Source organism: Hippocampus guttulatus, chromosome 1, assembly GCF_054856545.1.
Source record: "Hippocampus guttulatus isolate MCC_2025c chromosome 1, RoL_Hgut_1.0, whole genome shotgun sequence".
NCBI classification, from domain to species: domain Eukaryota; kingdom Metazoa; phylum Chordata; class Actinopteri; order Syngnathiformes; family Syngnathidae; genus Hippocampus; species Hippocampus guttulatus.
In genome coordinates this window covers 16831272-16852128 of record NC_141261.1, presented here as the reverse complement: position 1 = coordinate 16852128, position 20857 = coordinate 16831272, and the positions used below count along the sequence as shown (strand labels likewise).

At 44.0% G+C, this 20857-nt stretch overlaps 2 protein-coding genes across 2 annotated transcripts; one reads left to right on the top strand and one right to left on the bottom strand.

Moving 5' to 3' along the window:
• Positions 1-1142: 1142 nt before the first annotated feature.
• map3k12 (mitogen-activated protein kinase kinase kinase 12) lies at positions 1143-10901 on the bottom strand. The gene is made up of 14 exons (XM_086114965.1): positions 10682-10901; positions 8893-9413; positions 6911-7094; positions 6625-6816; positions 6133-6291; positions 5321-5479; positions 5012-5120; positions 4474-4583; positions 4121-4237; positions 3909-4043; positions 3093-3819; positions 2944-3011; positions 2526-2823; positions 1143-2453 (listed from the first exon to the last, which is right to left on the bottom strand). Exons 2-14 carry the CDS (start codon positions 9353-9355, stop codon positions 2298-2300), a joined length of 2877 nt encoding a protein of 958 aa, XP_085971091.1. The 5' UTR covers positions 9356-9413; positions 10682-10901; the 3' UTR covers positions 1143-2297.
• Positions 10902-13009: 2108 nt separating this feature from the next.
• Positions 13010-20351, top strand: aaas (achalasia, adrenocortical insufficiency, alacrimia). Its single transcript, XM_086114930.1, has 17 exons — positions 13010-13136; positions 13315-13450; positions 14035-14162; positions 14841-14896; positions 15150-15241; positions 15332-15378; positions 16220-16318; positions 16420-16563; positions 16899-17019; positions 17092-17216; positions 17774-17834; positions 17917-18007; positions 18744-18837; positions 18934-19001; positions 19748-19826; positions 19939-20023; positions 20118-20351. Exons 2-17 carry the CDS (start codon positions 13340-13342, stop codon positions 20271-20273), a joined length of 1557 nt encoding a protein of 518 aa, XP_085971056.1. The 5' UTR covers positions 13010-13136; positions 13315-13339; the 3' UTR covers positions 20274-20351.
• Positions 20352-20857: the final 506 nt, after the last annotated feature.

Below are 20857 nucleotides of genomic sequence, written 5' to 3'. Positions count from 1 at the left end.
TTAGATGTCTCTCCTCCAACGCTCCTGTTTCAAATGATCAGGATGGTCATCAGGCTTCTGAAGAGATGGCTAATTAACTGCTCATTTAAATCATGTCTGTTGGAGGAAGCAGACATCTAAAACATGCAGGAAGGCGGCCTCAGAGGACCGGTGCTCGTTCGGCGCCAGGGCCAGTGCTGTGCTTAGTTGGTGCTTCACAAGTTCTTAGGAAGAACATGTTTGTTTTTCCACCGGCATAGTTGGAGCTACATCATCGTTAAGCATCCAGACGTCATTGCTCCCGTCGATGTTTACCCAAGAATGACTGCGCTATTAATAATAATAATTCTAATAATGTGCTCTGCGAGGCAACTTAGCATAGCATTGATTATACTTGTACTGTATGTAACAATCAGGAACTTGCAATCAGCAAATGCTTGGAACTTTCTTAATCATTATAGATCAGTGGTTCTTAACGTGGGTTCGACAGAGCCTCTGCCATGGAGGTTAAGACACGCCCGACTCAACATGTCAATTAGTTATGACACGCCCGCTTGGCCATCACTGACTGGTTCATTTTGTGCACAGTTAAAAAATGTATACTTTATAATTATATTAACTATGTTTACATTTTTTATGTTTTTAATAGATGTGTTTTTCTATGTCTAGGATTTGTTTTAAAAAAAGGTCATACTTTTTATTTTTCACTAATGAAGGGTTCGGTAAATGTGTACATGAACCGGTTGGGTTTGATACCTCGAACAAGGTTAAGAACCACTGTTATAGATGATCACGAAGCTGGCTGCGAATTAGAAATCACCTGTTACCCGGGTACACAATTGCTCTTCTGGGACACAATTGTGCCACAGTTCACCACTCAACAGTTTTTTGCAAAACTTCAGTGTGACCAGGGAGTTATTCCCTACATCTGCGATCATCATGATTACCCCGCCTCCTGACATAGTTGGTGCCAGAGACTGAAGGGCCATTTTAAACACCAGAGCATTAAGAGCTGAGAGACCAATTTCGGTGGTGGTATAAGAAAGAACTGGTGCTAACCTGGGCACTGACTCGGAACTAGCAGTAGTACAAGCACGGTGGAAAAGGGCTAATCGATCAGCCACTGCAGGCCCAAACACAGGAAAAACAAAACACACACAGACTCTTAACAATACATTATTTGTTTATTGCAGCTCGTTAATTTTTCTTTTGATATATTTCCTATATTACAGGTACAATGTGCAATGCAGTATAAAAACAAGACATTTCTATTCAAAGGATACTTAACATTTCAATGAGTGACCACAGAGAAGTGCTCTATATACTTTACCAGGCTACTCCTGCAGAAATCTTAAAGGGTCATGGGGGATTGTGGAGGTTTTTATGAAGGCGACCACCGGAATGAATCCTTTAAGTTAATTACAAAAGCACATTCACGTGTATTAGCACCTACCCCACTGTTGCTGCTTGGAGAGAGTTGACGCCTACAGTAAGTCATTGTCCTGGTTCTTTGCGTTTCAGAGGAAGTTGTCACTGTGAGTGCAGTTACTACTTTATCCTCCCCAAAGACAACGCTTGGGAATTATACCCACGCAATGACAAGCATTTCCTTCCGAGTGAACCGAAAGGTCTCCATTCCAACACAAATCTGATGACCTTTGTAAAAACCTCACGCAAGTCTCATGCGCTAGAAACTTTGCAGGAATTGTTTTGCAATTCAAACCTACTAAGAAACCCCAATCACGCATCATGACTGGAGACTCGTTCCAACCCCCCCCCCCCCTTTTTTTCTTCAGTGCTAACATTTATTAACATAAAGAACAGAGAAAATACTTTCAGGATTAAAAAAGTGTAAACTTCCACAAAATATAAAACAGATACATTCGAATCGTAAATTATAAACATATAGTCATGCATTTGTTCACAGGGCTGCAAACCATTCTTAGATTTTATCTCATAAATAAATTTTTTCACGTGGCATGTCGAGATTATTTACATTATTATTTATTTGTATTTTAATGCATGGAGTGTATGGGAATGCTGCCAGAGTGGGTGTTAGTGAACTAAATGACTCGTAGTGGTGACCTATTTTGACTACAAAGAGTAAACTCTGAATTTCCCAAACTGACAAAAGAAAACCAAAAGAATGTCAGGTTATGAAAAATGTGTGTCATGTGGTGCCGGTTTCCCAGCCAGTGTACGTGGGAGCCCTCGTAACTTCGCTAAAGACGTGATCCCTCATGACATGCTGCACCAGCTCGACTGGTGCACTGTGACGGTTCGGTGTACGGTGATTCGAGGTATTTAAGTCCAGGTGTCTATGGGGGTCCTGTGTGAGACGACTGTGGTGCCCCTTGATTGGTTTGAGGCGGCGGCATCCACGCTCCAGCACTGGGGGGTCGGCTTGGCTCTCCGCTGCCCGACTGGTCCAGCTCGGCGCTGTCGCAGTCCGAATCGTCACAAAGGACTCGACCCTGAGGACAGAGGGGAAGACGTCCCTAACACTTCTCAGGAAGTAGATATGCAGATCCCTGGAACTGCCGTACCTCATTTGGATTCTGCTCGCTTTCCAGCTTTGCTTTGGCCTGACCCAGCATCCCGTCTCTCTCTGACAGGCCATCGGAGGCCTGCGCGGGATCCGTGTTGTCTGCTGGGATCTCTGAGCCCTGAGAGAGGAGATCGTCACTGCGGTAGTCTAACCTGTCATCCGTGTTAGTGCTGACTACGTCAGGGGTGCCGCTGTTTGAGTGGTCTGTCGTGTGGCCCTCCTCGCCGTCCGAAACGGACAGGTTCTCTGAGCTGAAGGTTGACACCGACTGACACTTGGTGATACTCGTCGGACGTCTGCGGAATGCAACACAGTTTGGGATCAAAATTATCATTTGAGAAAACTTATCACTTGAAAACTTATCAGGGAAGATGACTCGCTCATTTCACAGAAACTAAAGCGTGCAAGTTCCTCACCGTCTCCGCGGTAACTCAACTTCACTGTCAACTTCCCCCTCCTCCTCTTCTGATGACACTCCGCGCCTCTGTAGTGATCATCAGTTATGTATTGTTAAAAGATAAGAGCATATCCTGATTAATTCTCGGAACATGTTGTGTCCTCTGACCTGTTTTCGTGTAATGGCTGCCCTGTACAGAATGGCAGAAGGTGTGAGGTGCTGACCGCCACTTCCCCCTGAAGCCCCCCGGGACAACCTCACAGCACCTGCTCCATCCTCCTTATCCTCCCCGCCATCGTGGGGGAGGCGCGGAGATCCAAGCGATCCACGCCCTGCTGCTGCCCCCCTCCCACAAGGCGAGTCGGGGCTGCTGGAGAAGGGAAATGATGCTGCATCCTCGCTAGGGGTGTCGCTGCGTGGTGGAGTTTCTGTAAGATCATCCAGACCGGCAACCCCCACCTCTGATTCCCCTAATCCTGCAGAGGCGCTGAGGCTGCCTCCTCTTTCCAGCCCGCCGACAGGTGGATCCTTTTTTCCCTGGCCGCCCACTTCTAGCGTGGTGCAGATCAGGTCAGGGCTGGAAGAGGACATCTGCCTTTGCTGCTGCTCGTGGTGGAGGCCCCGCAAGGCTGCGGAGGGCTCCAGGAGCTGCTTTGAGGAATCAGTGGCCAGGCTGTTAACCTGGGCCACTGTCTCTCGATTGGGAGATGACTGATGGGCTTTCAGTCCTGAGAGATCTCCACTGCTGCCTTTTCCAGGTTTGCGGTGGCGTGTTTTGACCCTCCGAGACCGACTGGGAGAAGTGGAGCTTCTGCTGGGGCAGGTTGGGATAGTGACTTGCATTACAGAGGAATCAAGTTTGGGAATGATTACCTCAGACTTAAGGATGTCTGACCTGAAAAACAGGGAATGGGAAACAACAAATGAAATCTATAATCTTCACAGCCTGAGACCCAGTGTTTGGTTTAACAAGTGACATCGCACCGCTTTGCTGAGGGCAGTTTCTGTGGGACATTTCTCTTCTTGATGAGCTTGTCCACACTGTTGGAAGAGCTGCTCTGCCTGGAGCTGTGGTGCTTAAAAAACCCCGGATACTTCTTATCCAAGGACTGCTCCCTCCTGCAGATAAACAAGTGGCTTTGTAAAAACTGTCATCGTGAGCCAAAGACAGACTCTTTGAATGAATTTAGTCGAACCTCTGCAACTCTTTTTCTTTGAGCTCCAGCTGTAGCATGACAGCACTGAGTTCCATGTAAAGGTTGTTTGCCCTCTCCAGTTTCCTCTCATAGTGTTCGCGAATGTCTAAAGCATGTCTGACAAAAAAGAAAAAAGGCGGCTGATGTCATCGTGCATGTGCATGAGAGAATCCCAATCCTTGGCGCCTGGCATGCACTCAAGGCACACCATCCACCCACGGGGATGGACAAAGAAGTGACATAAGGAAAGGGTACAGACTCTTAGAAAAGTGGCCTGTTTCGTGTGCGCCACCAGTAAGGGCACAACCATTAAAAGGAAATGCTGTGTGCGCATTTAAAAAAAACAAACAAACCTGAGCTCTTCTCTGCGTCGGTTGATCAGCTCCTCATCGAGTCGGTGCAGACAAGTACCCTCAGATTTAATCTTTTCAAAGTGCTGTTTCACCTCCTCTCGCCATTCCGCCTGATGAGAGCACATTTTTGCTAAGCATCTGCGTCTAGTTAGAGTTGACTTGAGAGGTGGTTCTCTTTTGTTGGCAAACAACAGATCAGATGACTCAGCAAGACATGTGGGCGATTGGCTGTGTACATCTATATACTGTATGTGTATATGTACGCACACTACACTGGATGTACATTATATAGAAGCACTCCGATGTTCTTCAGCGGGCCAATATGAACCCCGACCTCATACGACACTTTTGGGATAAATTAGATTACACAGACACAGTCCAAAATCCAGGTCTCCCAGAAGATTAGAAGTAGTCCCAAAGACAGGGAGTGGAAGCCACTCCATATTTTGGAACAATTTGACAGGGTGGAGTAATGGCCATGGCACCAATGCAGTATGCTCTGTACTCTATGTCAGGGGAGTAAGACCAGCAGCAATACCTGGGACTTGAAGTACGTCTCCTGAGGAGTGGACAGAACGTCAGCTGATGCTATGTCCAAATGGAGAAGGATCTGACGGAAGGAAGGCCGATTCCTGGGTTTGCAGTTCCTGCAAAAGCCAAGGTTAAACACAATTGTGCAGTGTGTATACATACGCTGCATTTTAATATTAATCCCCCAATATTGGCCAATGTTGCATGCATGGCTCATAACCATTGTTTCAGCTCTTCTTGTCTCTGTTTATTTTTGCCCCTAATCCTCTCCTCACCCTTTACGCAGCCTCACTTCCGATATCCAATAATTTCTCACCAGCATTGTCTGAGGAGAATCTTGAAGCCATCAGGGCAGCTCTCAGGTATGGGCAGTTGCAGGCTGTTGTTTCCGACACCCCAGATGATGGCGGATGAATCCACGTCTTTGTAAGGGATCTCTCCGGTGAGCATCTCCCACAGCACCACTCCAAATGACCTTAAAGTCAGGTTAAAGCTTGAATACTGGTTTATACAGTCTTACGGAGGTCAAAAAGAGAGAGAAATTCATAGCGAACGTGATATCAAAAATCACTGCTAGCTCATTCAATCCCAGCCATTTTCACTGGAGCAACCCCCTCAGTCCCAGCGTTTTACTGGATTTTGACTGATCTTGCAAGGCCCACAGAATATTTGGTTCTAATACTATATAAACATGGAGCCTACCAAAATAAAGTTTGGACTCTCTTCCTTCAGCAGAAAAACATATTTTGTTTCTATCTGTTTCCATTCTTCAGCAATCGGCATTACAAAATGGCTAAGTTTCATGGAAATGGCGATTCCTGGGCAAAAAAACGGAGAAAAAGAGCTTTTTGTAAAGGCATGCATTTCAAGCACGTGAGGAACCACTGCCACCTACTGGTCGCTTTTTTACATGATTTACAATGCAAACCGCTTATTCTCTTTCAAAGATTGCATCAGACCCTCCTCCTCTCTATGACGCAAAAAAAAAGACTTTGACGTACAAGTACGTCCTTGGTAGGCGGGGCCTAATTTTAAAAAGACGTACAAGTACGCCTTGTGGAATGAAAGAGCTCATAGTAACACAGGCCAGATATTTATGTCTACAGAAATATACTTTCTTACACCTACCAGATGTCCACCTTTTCTGACACTGGCTCATTCCGGATGACCTCAGGAGCCATCCAGGCTACAGTGCCTGCAAAGGACATCTTTGTGCTCTTGTCACTGAGCTCCTTTGAGGTTCCGAAGTCGGATATCTTTACAAGGTCATCGTGTGTGATCAGCATGCTGAAAAAAAGTAAGCATCACATCCAGTTCTTGATAATACACGCCAGAATCGTTCATGTCTTTCGACCCACATTCCAAGCATGACACATTCCGCCATGTGTAAGTGTAAAATATTAGCTAGTAAAAATATCTACCGGTAGTTAGATGGGTGATGGTACGCTATAATTATGAGCATTCCAAAAATTATTATTTTTAAATACGTCTCAGCACTTTCTTTCGAGTGAGTTGGACAACCCATTGTAACACAATGCTGTTGCTTTGGGGTGTGACAAAAGGATCAAGGTCTTTCCAAAAGGCACCCTTAAAGTGGTATGTGATGAATTGGTGACTTACTTGGGGGATTTGAGGTCTCGGTGTATGATCTTATGAAGGTGTAGGTAGTTCATGCCTCCTGCAATGCCCATGGACCAGTCAACCAGGAGGGAGGGGGTGATTTTTCGATCTGCCCTCAGCACCTCATATAGTTGGCCTTGGGCACAGTATTCCATCAAGATACAATAGCAAGGAGCTTGGGTGCACACGCCCCTAGATGGCAACCCAGCGATTAGAGAAAAGAGAATGTTAATGGCAGACTGACGTGGATAAAGTATTTGAATGAAGGATAGAGGAGCTTCCCTACTTGAAAGTAATGATGTTGGGGTGCTTGAGTTTGCGAAGGTGTTTGATTTCAGTCTCCTTGATGTCTCGCACTTTCTTCACAGCCACATCGTCTCCGTGGAACTTGCCGAGGAAGACAGCACCTTGCGCCCCACTGCCCACCCACTGCAGGTCTGAGATTTCCTCAAAAGGAATCTCCCAGCACTCTGTTCAAAAGACCAGCGAGTAGAAACAACCTAAGCGTGATAAATGGGGGAATCACCAAGTATCTTTTAAATATCAGCAATATGTGTACAACAGCTGTCTGACTAGAAGCTTTTCTGGCCCACAATATGACATTTTCACATTTAGCCAATCGGTACAGGAAACAGTCAGATTGTACTTCACCATTGAACAGGCATCGTGCAACGCAGAGGCTGACATGTCAAAGAAACGAGAGTGACTAATTAGTCGACGGAGTAACATACTGTTCTGACAGACGGATGATATTGTGATATTCTGGTTATTGTTGTTCTTGTTAAAAGAAAATTGAAGCGAAAGCATCTGTTATCCCCACCATAAATAACAGAGTACTTGGCCACTAAAGAGGAACGCTCATGCACAAGCAGAGAGAGAAGCAAATCTATTCTTCATGAGGTCCACTGAAGTGTGAAGCTCTCTGGAGGACGGCTTTAGCAGAGACGGATGCACACAACGCTTCCCCCAGTTAGCTGCTAAAAGTCACTTTGTCCGATTAGTATAAACAGTGAACACTGGCATTGTGCTGTTAGACACAATTAGAATACTGTATTGGATAATCACCGACTTCTCACATCATCCTCTCTCATGTAAGCGCTGTGAAGAAGGTGAGACAGCACGACATAGTGATCTCCACAACAGTTTGCAAATTTCTTATCTTCATTTGCTCTTCGCCTTTTTCTACAGTGAGAGTGACAACGATGATGTAAAGCCTACTAACGAAACACTGTAATTGTTTATGGCAATAAAGAAAAAAAGGGCTGCTGTGAGTAAACACTTGGAGTCAATGTGTTTAAGAAACAAAGACCAGCTCTGATATGCTGGGTTGCTGATCGATACGGCCCTGAGTTTCAGCAGTTATATCAGATCAATCTTTAAAACAGCCTTTTATCAGCTGAATAACATATCCAATCTGAAGGGTTGCATGCTCCGAGCAGACCAAGAGAAGCTGAACCATGCTTTTATTTCCAGTAGATTTGATTATTGCAGTGGTTTTCCGACTGAACTTCCTAAAAAGAGCGTCAAGCAGCTGCAGCTCATTCAAAATGCTGCAGCTCGTGTTCTGACCAAAAACAAAGAGATTAGAAGATATTACTCCCGTCCTAAAGGCTTTCTGCTGGCTCCCAGTCAGCTGTAGAGTAGATTTGAAGATTCTGCTTGTGGTCTGGAAATCACTGAATGGTTTGGGTCCTGAATACATTAAGGAAATTGAATATGAACCCAGTATAAGTCTCCAAGGTCTGCAGACTTGTGTCAATTAGTAGAGCCCATGAGTTTAAAATGAAGATGGTGACACTGCATTGCTCTGTTATGCTGCAGCCAAATGGAATAGGCTGCCGACAGAAGTGAAGTCGGCCCCAAACATAAATGCTTCCAAATCGAGGTTAAAAGCGATGCTTTGAGTTCACATTCCTGTCATTACATTAATTTCACGCTGGTCTGATTTTGTAATTTCATAAATCGACTTTGTATTTGTATCCTTTGCTAGTAAACGTCTTTAAATCTTGTTTGTAAATGTGTCTTGATGTTATCAATGTCCGTTCGTAAATTTAATGAGATACTCATGCTGTCTTTTCTCCTCCTTGGAATATTTTCAGCTTTTATTCTTTCCGAGTGCTTTCAGGAGTTGTGCCTTTGGTTGTGCGAAGCACATTGAATTGCCTTGTACATAAAATGTGCGATATAAATACATTTGCCTTGCCTTACAAATTTTTTTGACAGATGGAACTGATGATAAGGACACCTGAAGTAGACAATTTCACATACCTTCATGGCTATGCTTGTGTTCAGTGGAATAGGCCTTTCCGATCATGGTCCACACAGGCTTTAGGCATCCAAATAGACCCTCCAAGAAACCGCCACTACCTGATTGGAGCCGGATATTCTCCGAATGGCTCCGGACGGCGCCCGCCTCCGGACTGTGGCCTGCCTCGGCACCACTCCCACAGTGGCAGACGTCATGTTCGTGTAGTTTTAGCACACTGTTATCAAAGTGGCCTGAAGGTCCATCGCTGGGAGTGGGACTGCTGCCTCCTGGTGCCCCCGGCCCACCGGTGTCAATGGACAACACGTTTCGGAGGACACACTGTGTGGGGGTCAGGTCTGTTTCCGGGGTGCAGGCGGGGGTGTCACCATCAAGTCTTCGGTAGGGGGGTTCGGATACCGCGGTACTGAAGCCTGACAGGGAGGGGGAAGGGGCACGGGGCTCATGGATACAGGTCCCACTCATCAGGGGTTTCCCCAACCCACCAGGTTAAGGTGGATGGAGGGACAGCTAAGAATAAGACCTAAAGGAAAAGATAATAAAATGCCCTGTTATTACAGAAAAACAAACATAGCTCTCATTCAAGCGATAGGAAACTAGACTAGGCAGCCTTGTATGGTGGTAACATGGCAGTTCATGTCTGCCTCATAGTTGAGAGGTCCTGGGTTGGAATGTCGCCTCTCCTTGTGAGTGCTTTGCATGTCCTCCTCGTGCTGGCATGGGTTTTCTACAACTACTCTCTCCCACGTTACAACAATTTCCATAAATTGCCCTTGTTGTGTGTATATTTGTGCCCTGCGATTGACCAGTGCCTAAATTCAGCTAGGACCGTCTCCAGCTCACCATGACCAAAAAGAGGACGATTAAGCAATGTATTGAAAATGGATGGATGAAAAAAGCAACACAGGGGCAAACTGCCAGTCCTGAGTCTAATTACGCATTTTTGAAAACTAAGCCATGTCTGAATCCTGCTAAAAATAGTCATTCTGCTATATGAATGGAAGCCCGTGCAGCCTACCCAGTGGAGCCATCAACCGGAGTGGAAATGGCCTTTATGAATGAGTCGACGAAAGCATGGCGGTGATGCTGCTCTGTTATCCGGACTTGACGGAGATGACGACACACAACCGCGCACCCCCCAGCCCTCAATATGACTCCTTCCATGCATCAAGTCTGAAGTATGTACATGCTTGGAAAATGATGAATTGCATAATCGTCCCCGCGAGGCAGTTTGTGTGCAGGAAGAGAAGGAAGGGGGTGGGTCATTTCATACAGTAGAACCCAGAGTGTCTCCGTGACTCGGACTGCACCATCGTATAAGAAGAACCACGGCGGAAAACGCAGCGTGCAGAAATTAGGCGAAAAACAATCAGTGGGCCTATGAAATTTGCACGCGCGCACGCACGCGGCCATGCATGCCTGCATGCAAGTATGCAGGAAGCTCAATCTTAAAATAACCGAGGATGCGATGTTGACACTCAGCAGCCAGCGTGCAGCGTGCATTGCAAGCCCGATACCTACTACGCTGCGTGCCAAGTCCAAGTGCCGCAGCGTCGGTACATTTACTCAATGTAGGCACAGGCGCAAATGATATAGAACGTGTGTTTCCTCGTCGCACACATACGGTCTTCAAGCAACTACCGTCGATGGTTCGTTTATCTTTCAAACAGCATCCGTTTGCTAGTGTAGTGCGAGTGGCGTTGCACTGAGCGTCAGGCGCAAAAGCACGCGCCGTGATTCCAGACCTGGCGTTTCGTTTGCATTTAATCGGTTAGTATGACATTCCCATACCTTTCTATCCGCTTGTTGTCGCGTTGTCAAGTGAAAGGATGGGCTCGGCTTTCTCTTATCCGCGCGATGAACAACCAGTCGTCCCCCCCTCCCCCCCACCAACTCTGCCGTCCGTCTCTTCTATTTCCCGTCCTGTAATTCAGCAGTTTTACGTCGCTGGGACGGATCCCAGCGGGCAAATGTGTTTCGATAGCTGGGGAACCATACAACGTGCAGGCGCGCTGGGTTTGGGGGGGGGGGGGGGGGGGGAGCTGTCTCACTCCCGGTGCTGAATTGACGTCACGTAGCTGACGGGATGCGCCGCGAGGGGGCGCTGCACAACCGCCCCCCCCCTCCGAAAAACATGAAACTAGTCTTCCGCTTTGACTGCATTGTGGATTACTATACTGTACTTCGGTTTACCTCATGGCAGCAGAGGTGGCAAAAACACTGTACGAAAGAAGAAGTAGGCTACAGTAATATACTCTAGGCAAGGCAAGGGCACGGCAGTTTTATGTACAGTATATGCCACATTTCATACATATTTAATTCTATAGTAAAAGTACAAGTGAAAGAACATTGATTTTAAAAAAGCTGCGAAGGTACTGATTCACCTCCTGTACCTAAGATGAGAAAAGTAGCCTGACTCTGATTCATTCTCATAGCCGACATACTATCCATCCATTTTCCGATCAGCTTTTATCCTCACAAGGGTCGCGGGGGATGCTGGAGCCTATCCCAGCCGTCTACGGGCAGTAGGCGGTGGACACCCTGAATCGGTTGCCAGCCAATCGCAGGGCACACAGAGATGAACAACCATCCACGCCCACACTCACACCTAGGGACAATTTAGAGTGTTCAATCAGCCTGCCATGCATGTTTTTGGAACGTGGGAGGAAACCGGAGTACCGGAGAAAATCCACGCTGGCACAGGGAGAACATGCAAACTCCACACAGGAAGGCTGGAGCTGGAATCAAACCTGGTACCTCTGCACTGTGAGGTCAACGCGCTAACCACCCGATCACCGGGCCGCCAGCGACTATATTATGTTTCTAAATCTGTTGCTGTTGACAATGCTCCTTGGTTCACATTCCTCCGCGCCGCTCGTGTCTCTTGGAAGACCCCAAGATCTCAATCAATCAACTTAACTTTATTCGTCACAACTTTTTCATGTCTGTGATGTCTGAAAAAAGTAACTTACCTATTATGTCAATGCAAGGAGTAGAAAGCACATACAGTGTATCTGCCTTCACATATCGCTATTACAACTAAAACATAGAGACAAAGAAGGAAACACTCAAGTATATAATGGATAGCATAGCTGGGAAAAACTACTTTAGTACAGTAAAAAGTACTTGTACTTAGTTACTTTCCAATACTGTACTACATGGCAGCCAGCATCCATCCTGCCAGTGTGCTTAAAGCATGGCACCATTAATCCTGGCTGACATCGGAGAGGCTTGCTCAAGGCAGACCATCTTTCAAACACACAGTGAAATTAAATTGCTGCAAAAAGAACACACACGCATTTGAAATATAATGCAATTCGTAGGCTTGAAACTTGATTAAAGTAGAATGAATTGTTATAAATCAGCCTTAACCTGGATGCAGATAAATATTAATAAATACAATGAGTTCACCCCATCATGCTCAAAAGTCCAATTTATTGGTAACTAGAACACTATAATTATGTTTATTTTTTTTTCAAATACATGATTTTTTTTTTTAATGCCAACAACCAAATGGATCAAAGCAGTTAGCCTTTTAAAGCCGATTTCAAACTATGAAACCTGGAATTTTGAATAGAGAATTTGCAGACTGAGCATATCCCTTGGATCCCTTGGTTGAAGACGAGTCCTATGAATTTCGATTGCAGGGCACTAAAGTGGTGTGCATAAAGAGAAAATCAGATATATAAAAACAGCATGGTGGAAGAAGATCCTCAAACATCTTCCAAAAGATTGGATGGAGCAAAGATAGATCCTCTCTTCTATTTTTCCACATTTTTATAAAATAGGTAGCCTTCATTGAATGTCTCACGCTACCTCACGCAGCCCTGTTATGCATATGGTCAGAATAAGACAATCATTTTACCATTAATCTAGGCTGGGCTAATCAAGGCTTTAATAGTGTATTATCTATTATTGATGAATATGTATCAGGAAAGCAGAAAAGTGAAGGTTTATTTTTCAAGAATTTTGAAGTCAAATGTCCTCCAAATATGGAATGACGCATCCAAGTCGTAACTAAACATTGTTTGGGTCAAGCCTTCTGCAATTTCAACTCCTGTCCTCAAGAGGGCATTGCTTAGGTGTTCAGGATTTAAACATCATGTACTGTTTGTCCCTCTTACGGACCCGTACACTTCCACGGCGGGATTCAAGCATTTGAAGGATCGAATATGGATGTGACAACGAGCAAAACGATGTTTTAAGTTCGTCAAAATATAGCGAGCGACATTTGACCTGGCATAGGGTAATTAAAATTTCGTCCCAAGCAAAGAGCAAATATTGCTACAAGAGCCTTGCTCACATCTTTTTAGTTTGCGACAGTTCTCCTGCTAATAGTGTTAGCAGCGTAGCAGCAGCGTCAACACTTGGACTGTCAGTGTGCAATGGTTCTAACAGTCGATCGCTTTTTATTTGTCCTTCAGGCTTCGTCTCCCATTCCTCCAAAAGATGTGCTCTCTGGCTTTGTTTCCCCCTCCGTGCCCTCCTGGACAGACGACTCTGTGCGAGTCCAACAACGAGCTCCTGACTGGGTGCAACGCGGAGGAGCGGCTGCAGCAGGTCTGGTATAGTCTGGTCTAACCTAACCCAACCAAACCAAACCAGCAAGTTGTTTACAAATGGCATGTAATGGCCGAGCTCTGGACATATTATAATTCTTTTCTGTGCGCTGTTCCTCTATATCTATTAACGAACCGAACTACCACATTATTCTAATCAAAGTTGGGTTAAGTAGCCAAAAATTGTACTTAAGCCCGTATTTCACTGAGCGTCTCAATTTAATAGAGTAAAGTAGTGTTTCTTTTTAACATCCATCATCAAGTAAAAAGTACGTTGTGTCAAAACTACGCTGGCAAGTACAATGTATTCCAAAAGTTCAGAATCAGAATCGCCTTTATTGTCATTGTATAGCATACAACAAAATTTGGGTGCCACTCCTTACTGCATTTCGTAAAAAAATAAATAAATAAATAGAATAAAATAACGGTTTAATAAATACAAAACTCAACAACACACAACAATAGCAGCAGTAGTGGTAGTGTGGACTAAGGCTTATATTGCATGCAGGACACATATTGCATTAGTGATTTGTTTTAATGTAATACAGTATGAATAGGTGGTTGGTGCTTTATCATTCTCTGCAGGAGTCAAGTCCTTTGAGTTTGTACTTTCCCCGAGAGTCCCTCAAGTTGCACAGTCGCACTGAGAGCAGTAGCAAGGCAGCCTTCCTGGACCACTCTGAGACGTTGTGGATGAGGAGTGCAACAGCTTGGTATGCATATTGCACAATACAATATATGCCAGCACCCACAATCATCACATGACTAAATCACGGTTGCCAAAGACAGGGTTTTATTCCTAAAATATTTTAAATAAACTGTGTGCACACATTATTTATAGTTGGGGCAGGAGTGTTTGGTAGTGCTTTGTAGGGGAGGGAAAAACTATTTGAGACAACAATCGGACAATTATTCCTGATACACAGAATCTTGAAATGGAAAGTAGCCACTGTAAAAATGACTGCATTCATTTCAGTTCATTTCTTTTTCATACATGTTAGCAGTATTTACAGAGAAGAGCTTGATTCCAATGCAAGTTCATCACAACCAGTTAATGTTTCATATTGGTAAACATGAACTTCTTCCTACTCCCTTGAACATAATAACTGTGTTGAATGAAGATTGATTTCTTTCTTTTTACTTTTTTTATCTACCTTATTTTCTGTCAAATTATTACTGTATATATGTTTTATGTTCAATAAACAAACAAACAAACAAACACGGATAACTAACTGCAGATTGAAATGCAAGATTCAACCTATTTTGTCGGGAGGGACGAATTAAACTAAAGAAGGATTATTGTGGCTTCGGTTTGGATTGAAGTACAACATCACTTTATCATCATCAGATATACAGTATGTGTCAGAGGAGCTTTGTTTTTTTTCTTTCAGGCGCGACGGCGGTTTTACAGGGCTACTGAATGAAATCACTAACTCCCATGAAGAGGGTATGTTAGTCATTATGAGCGAGTGACATATAGCGGTCAAGGTCGTCTTTATTTTCAAGTATGCTCTATGTACAGCATACAGCACAGATGAAATTTCTTTCCCCTCAATCCTCAGTGCAAACATGCAGTACATTTAACACACACAGCTAAAGATAAGGCAGTGAAACAAAACTGTATTAAAAAGACAAATATATAAATCTAAACAATAAAGCAATATGCATGTATTTGTAAGTCTGTTGTTTTTTTTCCACAGTACCAAAATGGTTGGCTGTGAGTTCTGGGTGCATCCTGGCCTTGCTGCAGAGAATCTCTTCCTTTCATAGCTCCTTGTTTCCTCATCTCACAGTAAGATTTTCCTGATCATTCAGTCAAGTTATTTGAGTGAATGGATGAGATGATGTTGAAGTGTGTTTCTATTTGTCCTGTGGTCTGTAGCTGAGCAGCGAGGACATGATCGCAGAATTTTCGCAAGCGCTGGACTGGTAAGTGACAAAAGAAATGTAGAGTTGGGATGCTCATTAAACCAAATAACTCAGATATTGTCTGCAACACAAATCCCCAAAACTCACTCTGTAGCACCCCTAGCAATAAATAAATAATCCAGTTGTACCAATCAGCACGAAATTCGGGACAAAAGTCTATCATAACAGGATGCATGAAAAACCCCATTCTTGAATTTGAAGAGGATGTCAGGCATTTTAGTTCAAAGCGCCCATTTTGGGTAGATTCCAGAGCTTGGGTTTGGACAGCTCCTTCTTGGGAAATGGCTCAAACATGCCTCAAGCAAAAGCAGGTATACTGGTCAGATAGTTAAAGTTAAATTGCCAAGCCTTTTTGCCCAAGGCATGACCTCAAGTGTTTCAAGGATTCGCCCTAAAAACTGTTGTTTGATGTTCCATTCTTCAATGCTTGCTGCTGTAATTTGGATAGCAGGTTGGAGAAAAATGTTCTTGCAATTGGTAGGTTTACCGTAAACCTGCACTTTTGTATCCTTTCTCTTTGTTTTCTGATGCCTAACTGTGAATATTACGTTTGCTTTGTTAAAACAAATGCAAATACATATATTTGTAAGGAAGAAACTCTGTAAATGTCCCACAGCAATTGTTTAAGTAACAAATAAAGCGGCAAAGGTAGTTTCAGGGTGAACACTCTATTAAAAAAAATAAAAAAAGCAGTCTTAATCCTTTTTCACTTTCAGCTCTCACATGTTAAGTCCAAATTTGTAGTCACCCGGCATTCTGATTTAGTTAATCTCGAATATGAGTGAACTGTTGTTCCCTTTCTTCAAATCTGTCAGCATGTGTGATCTGAGTGCTTTGACAGGTCCGACTGTGTGGTGCGAGCCTTTTCCTGGCATCCTCATACTGATAAATTTGCCGTTGCCCTGTTGGATGACTCGGTTAAGATCTACAATCCCAAAAGGTGATGAAACTTCCATGCTTTGGAACACCGAGAGACAATGAGGAGTTGTCTCATGAAGACAGAGATTTACTGGCCGTGTCTTTGTTTGACTGAACTCTCAGTGCCATCACTCCAACCTTGAAGCACCGCCTCCAGAGGAGCGTTGCAGCAGTGCAGTGGAAGCCGCTGTGTGCATCTGCACTCGCTGTGGCTTGCCAGAATTGTTTACTGGTCTGGAACGTGGACCCTTGCTCGCTATCCACCAGGCATGTAAATGGTCTCATGCTTGTATCCGGTCGTTACTGTACATCTTTGATTCATTACCACAGACCTTTTCAGAATGTTTGTCAACCGTAGTTGCCAGGATACCTCTGCGCGGCAGAAAAATCACCCGGCTCTCAATGTGTCTCGTGTCACATCTACTGACACTGCATCCATTTAAATAATGGCAATAGAGAAGAAGGCCTAAATAATGTCTTTTTTGCAGTATTTGCCCTGTTTTCTCCATTGGCTCTATCGGAAAAGCTTGGACTTTTGCCGCACGTAAGAACGTGCAACATTGTGATGAAATGCTCTATATCTGTCACCTCCTCTTCAACAGGCCTTCGTCTGGATGCGCGCAGGTTTTGTCTCATCCCGGCCACTCACCAGTCAATTCCATTGCTTGGTCACCCAACGGCTCTCTCCTCGTGTCAGCCTCGCCCATGGACACGGCAATGATGGTACAAGGCTTCTGCATTGTCCGCCATCATTTGTTGAGCTTTTCAGTGTGTTACCCCTTTGTGCACTTTCAGGTATGGGATGTAGCGTCAGAGAGCTGTGTGCCCCTCCAGCGTGTTGGAGGTGGTGGGGTCAGCTTTCTGTCCTGGTCCACGGATGGGGGCCATCTTCTTGCCTCAACGCCTTCTGCTCTCTTCAGGTTCAACATTCAAATAAGTCTCATTTCTAGACTGTATCCTGTCTTGGCTGCTCGAGTGGTGCATTTCAATTTTGTAGAATACAGTATATAGCCGTTATTGCAAAGGTCGGCAACCTGCACGTGACTCTTTCTGTCATCTGCTGTGGGTCTGTGTCACAAAAAAAACAACACTCAAAATATGCGACACGGCGCCAATATGTATTGAGCTATTAATAGGCAAACCATTGATACATGTGCAAGGTTTCTGAAGAAAACAGAATGCTGAATAATAAGGCCTACATGAACGATATTAAAAAGAAACATTGCACACGCCTTGAAGATGACAGCTTACAACTGTGTGTGAAAATCAAGTTGACTTCTACAGCCCAGTACGCGGAGGTACAGGAGCAAATTTCACATTAACCAGGCAAAATATTCTAGTTGGTTATTTTACAAATATTTGGTATTTTTTACATTGTTAAGTGAAATACTGAAGTCTTTTTTAGATGACCGCAAGCCCCACCCGCGATAAAACGATGACTGAACCTAGAAGATGATGGCTTGTCGTTATTCTCCAGGGTCTGGGAGACCAGGATGTGGACGTGTGAGCGTTGGCCATGTGAGAAAGGCCGCTGCCAAGTAAGCGTTGCCGCCACATTTCAATGACGCTCTCATTTCAAAGGTTTCGTTACGGCAAGGCAACGTCTTTCTTTTGGTTTAGTCCGGCTGTTGGAGTCCAGACGGGAGTAGGCTTCTCTTCACCGTACAGGGAGAAACTGTAATCTACGCTCTGACCTTCACTGACACGCCAGGTTGGTTCCATATTAAATAGGCATAGTTTGCCAGATTGTCAACACAGCCGTGCCACACTGTTATCTTCTTTAAGCAAACGGGATACTCATATTGGTTCATAGCCTCAATTTCAGTAAAATGCAAACTTTTTTCGCCACAGTGTATGTATTTCTGTATGCCGAGTATATGTATATTTTCTCCTGATGACATTTTAATCCCTCCATGCCTCGGTCACACTAAACATCACCAAGCTCCTCCATCCCTAAACCCCTGCATGGAAGCTACAGTCATGCTCTTAAAACACCAAAGCTGAGCGACAGAGGCCAGAACATTTTTACAGCAAAAATCTGTGGTGCTGGTTCCCTACTTTTCAATTCAGTATAATTTATATAGGGACAAATCATAGCAGACATTGTCTCAGGCTGTATGTTATATACACACACGGAGCAGGTCTCCAACCACATTATTAAAAGACCAACTGAACGCTACATTTAAACAAGCAACAGGCAATGGAGGCAATTGATCTATAATTTGTAGAAAATAACAGACCTTTGACTGACCAATAAATAGTATTCATATGTGAAAAAAAATATGGAATTCACCAAATGTGGGCATAGGAGGTTTTAATTACCTCAATTAGTTAATATCCTTGACTTACTTGAAAAGATATTTCTGGTCTTATGTGTTACATTTGTTGTGACTCAACCAAGTGTGATGCTACCCAACTGTGATTTGCCTTTTTTTTTTTTTTTGTAGGCGTCCTCACAGGCGCATCAAAAGGATCACAAACGGCATCAGTGGTGGCCGACCTATCACAGACAACCTTTAATACATCTGAGGGAGATGTCACGTAAGAGCTGTAATCTGAAAAGCTATCCCTAAAAAAAGTGCAGCTGTATCATAGAGAAAGAGAGCGAGCGCAATGGAAATTTATTTATTTGTGCAGTGTTGGTGGAGAGGTCCAGTCTCTGACATGGGATCCGAGAGGAGAAAGACTTGCTGTGCTTCTCAAAGGTCTTTGCAACTCTTTTTTCGATACTCCCTCATCAAACCACACATTGAGTGACTGACTTTATACATTTTTCTCCTTTGTTATTGTCATTGGCCGGATGAAGACAATGCTATGAATAAGACGACAATGCTATGTAATCACCTTTTCTGACGGCATTAATCGGAATAAGGTCAAAGTGGAAATATTACTACTATTATACTATAAACTAATCCAGAGTATCAGTCGTACAAGTCAAATCGGGAGGATCACGATGGTTGGCCGATTGCTCCGAGGACCACTAGTAAATCTTTGTTGTAGTGGAAGGAAGCTGCATGCTAAGCAAATTATAAATCACACACTTCTTTCGCCTACTGTTCTTCTAATTTTGGCGGTTGGCACATACGTTTGGTCCATTACTGCCACCTACTTTAGAATCTTACAAAGAAGGTGGTCACTGGTGGTAATGCACTGTTACCACTACCTTTTTTCTCCTTGTCTTTTGGCGGTCGGGAAATATTTTTGTTGCAATACCGCTGGTGGAAAGACGGTGGCGGAAATGCACAGAACATCAACACAATTTGGAAATGGGGATTTGAGATCACACCTGATTCGCAGGACCAGCCGAACTCGGGGGGGGGGGGGGGGGGGGGTGATTTAAAATCTGAAAAATATTATAGTAATAACCCTGTTATAATATTCAGAGTTTTCTGACCTGACTTGTATTATTATAGACATTACACACAACAGTTGTTGATTACTGGCCTTTCAGGTGATCCGCGAGCAGACCGTCCTGCAGTCATTCCCGTGTTTAAGACCAGAACAAAGCCTATTTTTGAACTTTTGCCATGGTAGGTTTTGCCATCCTTGGTTGCGTTTCATAAATGTGAGCTGTGCTTTCTTGTCACCATTTTCAAAGGAAATGTATCTAAATGTGAAAGGCTTCGTTCTTCCTTTCCTTAGCGGCTTTGTTCAAGGGGATCCTGGTGCAGAACCGAGACTGCTGCAGTTCCACCCAAATTTTCAGCACGGAGCTCTGCTCACTGTGGTCAGTAAAAACCTCGATTCTCATACTCCATTTCCAAAATAATGCCATGTTTCCTTACCGCAACTGACTAATTATCAAATGTTTCACTCCATAGTGTTGGTCCACAGGAAGAATTACCCATGTGCCTTTCTACTTCCAAAGTGGCAACATCAGCCGTTTTAGGCTCAATGGCAGTCCATCGCTACCACGCCCCCAGGAACATACTGCTGACCGAGCCAATCAGTCGCTCTTTACTGAGCTCATGTCATGACAGTCCATCACATCGTGTCAAAAATATTTTCCATCTTATTCATGTCAACAAAATGTATTAAAGGAATTTTTGATCCCATTCCCAGACGTCTGAAATTATCAATATAGGACTAAACTACGTAAGTAGGTCTGCTTTTGTGATCATAACTTGGGATAAAATGACATTGTTCACCAATTGTCGCGCTCTCAGTGTGCCTTAGTTGTCTGGCCGAGTTCCCGGTGGACATCTTCTCGCCATTCAGCATTGATTTTCAATGTTTTCTGGACCATGGAGAGTTTAGTCTCCAACCTCAAACATTTACCAACAGTTTCAATGATTAAGCTCTTTATTTTTTTCTTCGATTCTTTCGCAGAACTCACCCCAAAACTTTGATATACTTTCATTTCCCTGCTCCCGACGTTATATCCATCAATATAATTCACCGGCTGTGCACATTAATGGTGTGTGTATATATATTCAGAACTTGACTTGAGAGAGAGAATGATGCTTACCTGTACCCTGAAAGCGAAGAGCCAATAAATGGTGCTTTTCGTTCAGATTTGTGGCACATTATGAATGTTTTGTTGGGTAGCTGACTTTAGCTG

Bases quoted from the DNA above. Each gene is read 5' to 3' on its own strand.
- map3k12 (XM_086114965.1), bottom strand. From the start codon at position 9,355: ATGAGTGGGACCTGTATCCATGAGCCCCGTGCCCCTTCCCCCTCCCTG. The intron at 5,480-6,132 runs GTAGGTGTAAGA...CCTGACTTTAAG, and splicing joins TCAGAAAAGGTGGACATCTG to GTCATTTGGAGTGGTGCTGT. The intron at 2,454-2,525 runs GTACGGCAGTTC...CTCTGTCCTCAG, and splicing joins GCGAGCAGAATCCAAATGAG to GGTCGAGTCCTTTGTGACGA.
- aaas (XM_086114930.1), top strand. From the start codon at position 13,340: ATGTGCTCTCTGGCTTTGTTTCCCCCTCCGTGCCCTCCTGGACAGACG. The intron at 15,242-15,331 runs GTAAGATTTTCC...TGTGGTCTGTAG, and splicing joins CCTTGTTTCCTCATCTCACA to CTGAGCAGCGAGGACATGAT. The intron at 17,835-17,916 runs GTAAGCGTTGCC...CTTTTGGTTTAG, and splicing joins GTGAGAAAGGCCGCTGCCAA to TCCGGCTGTTGGAGTCCAGA.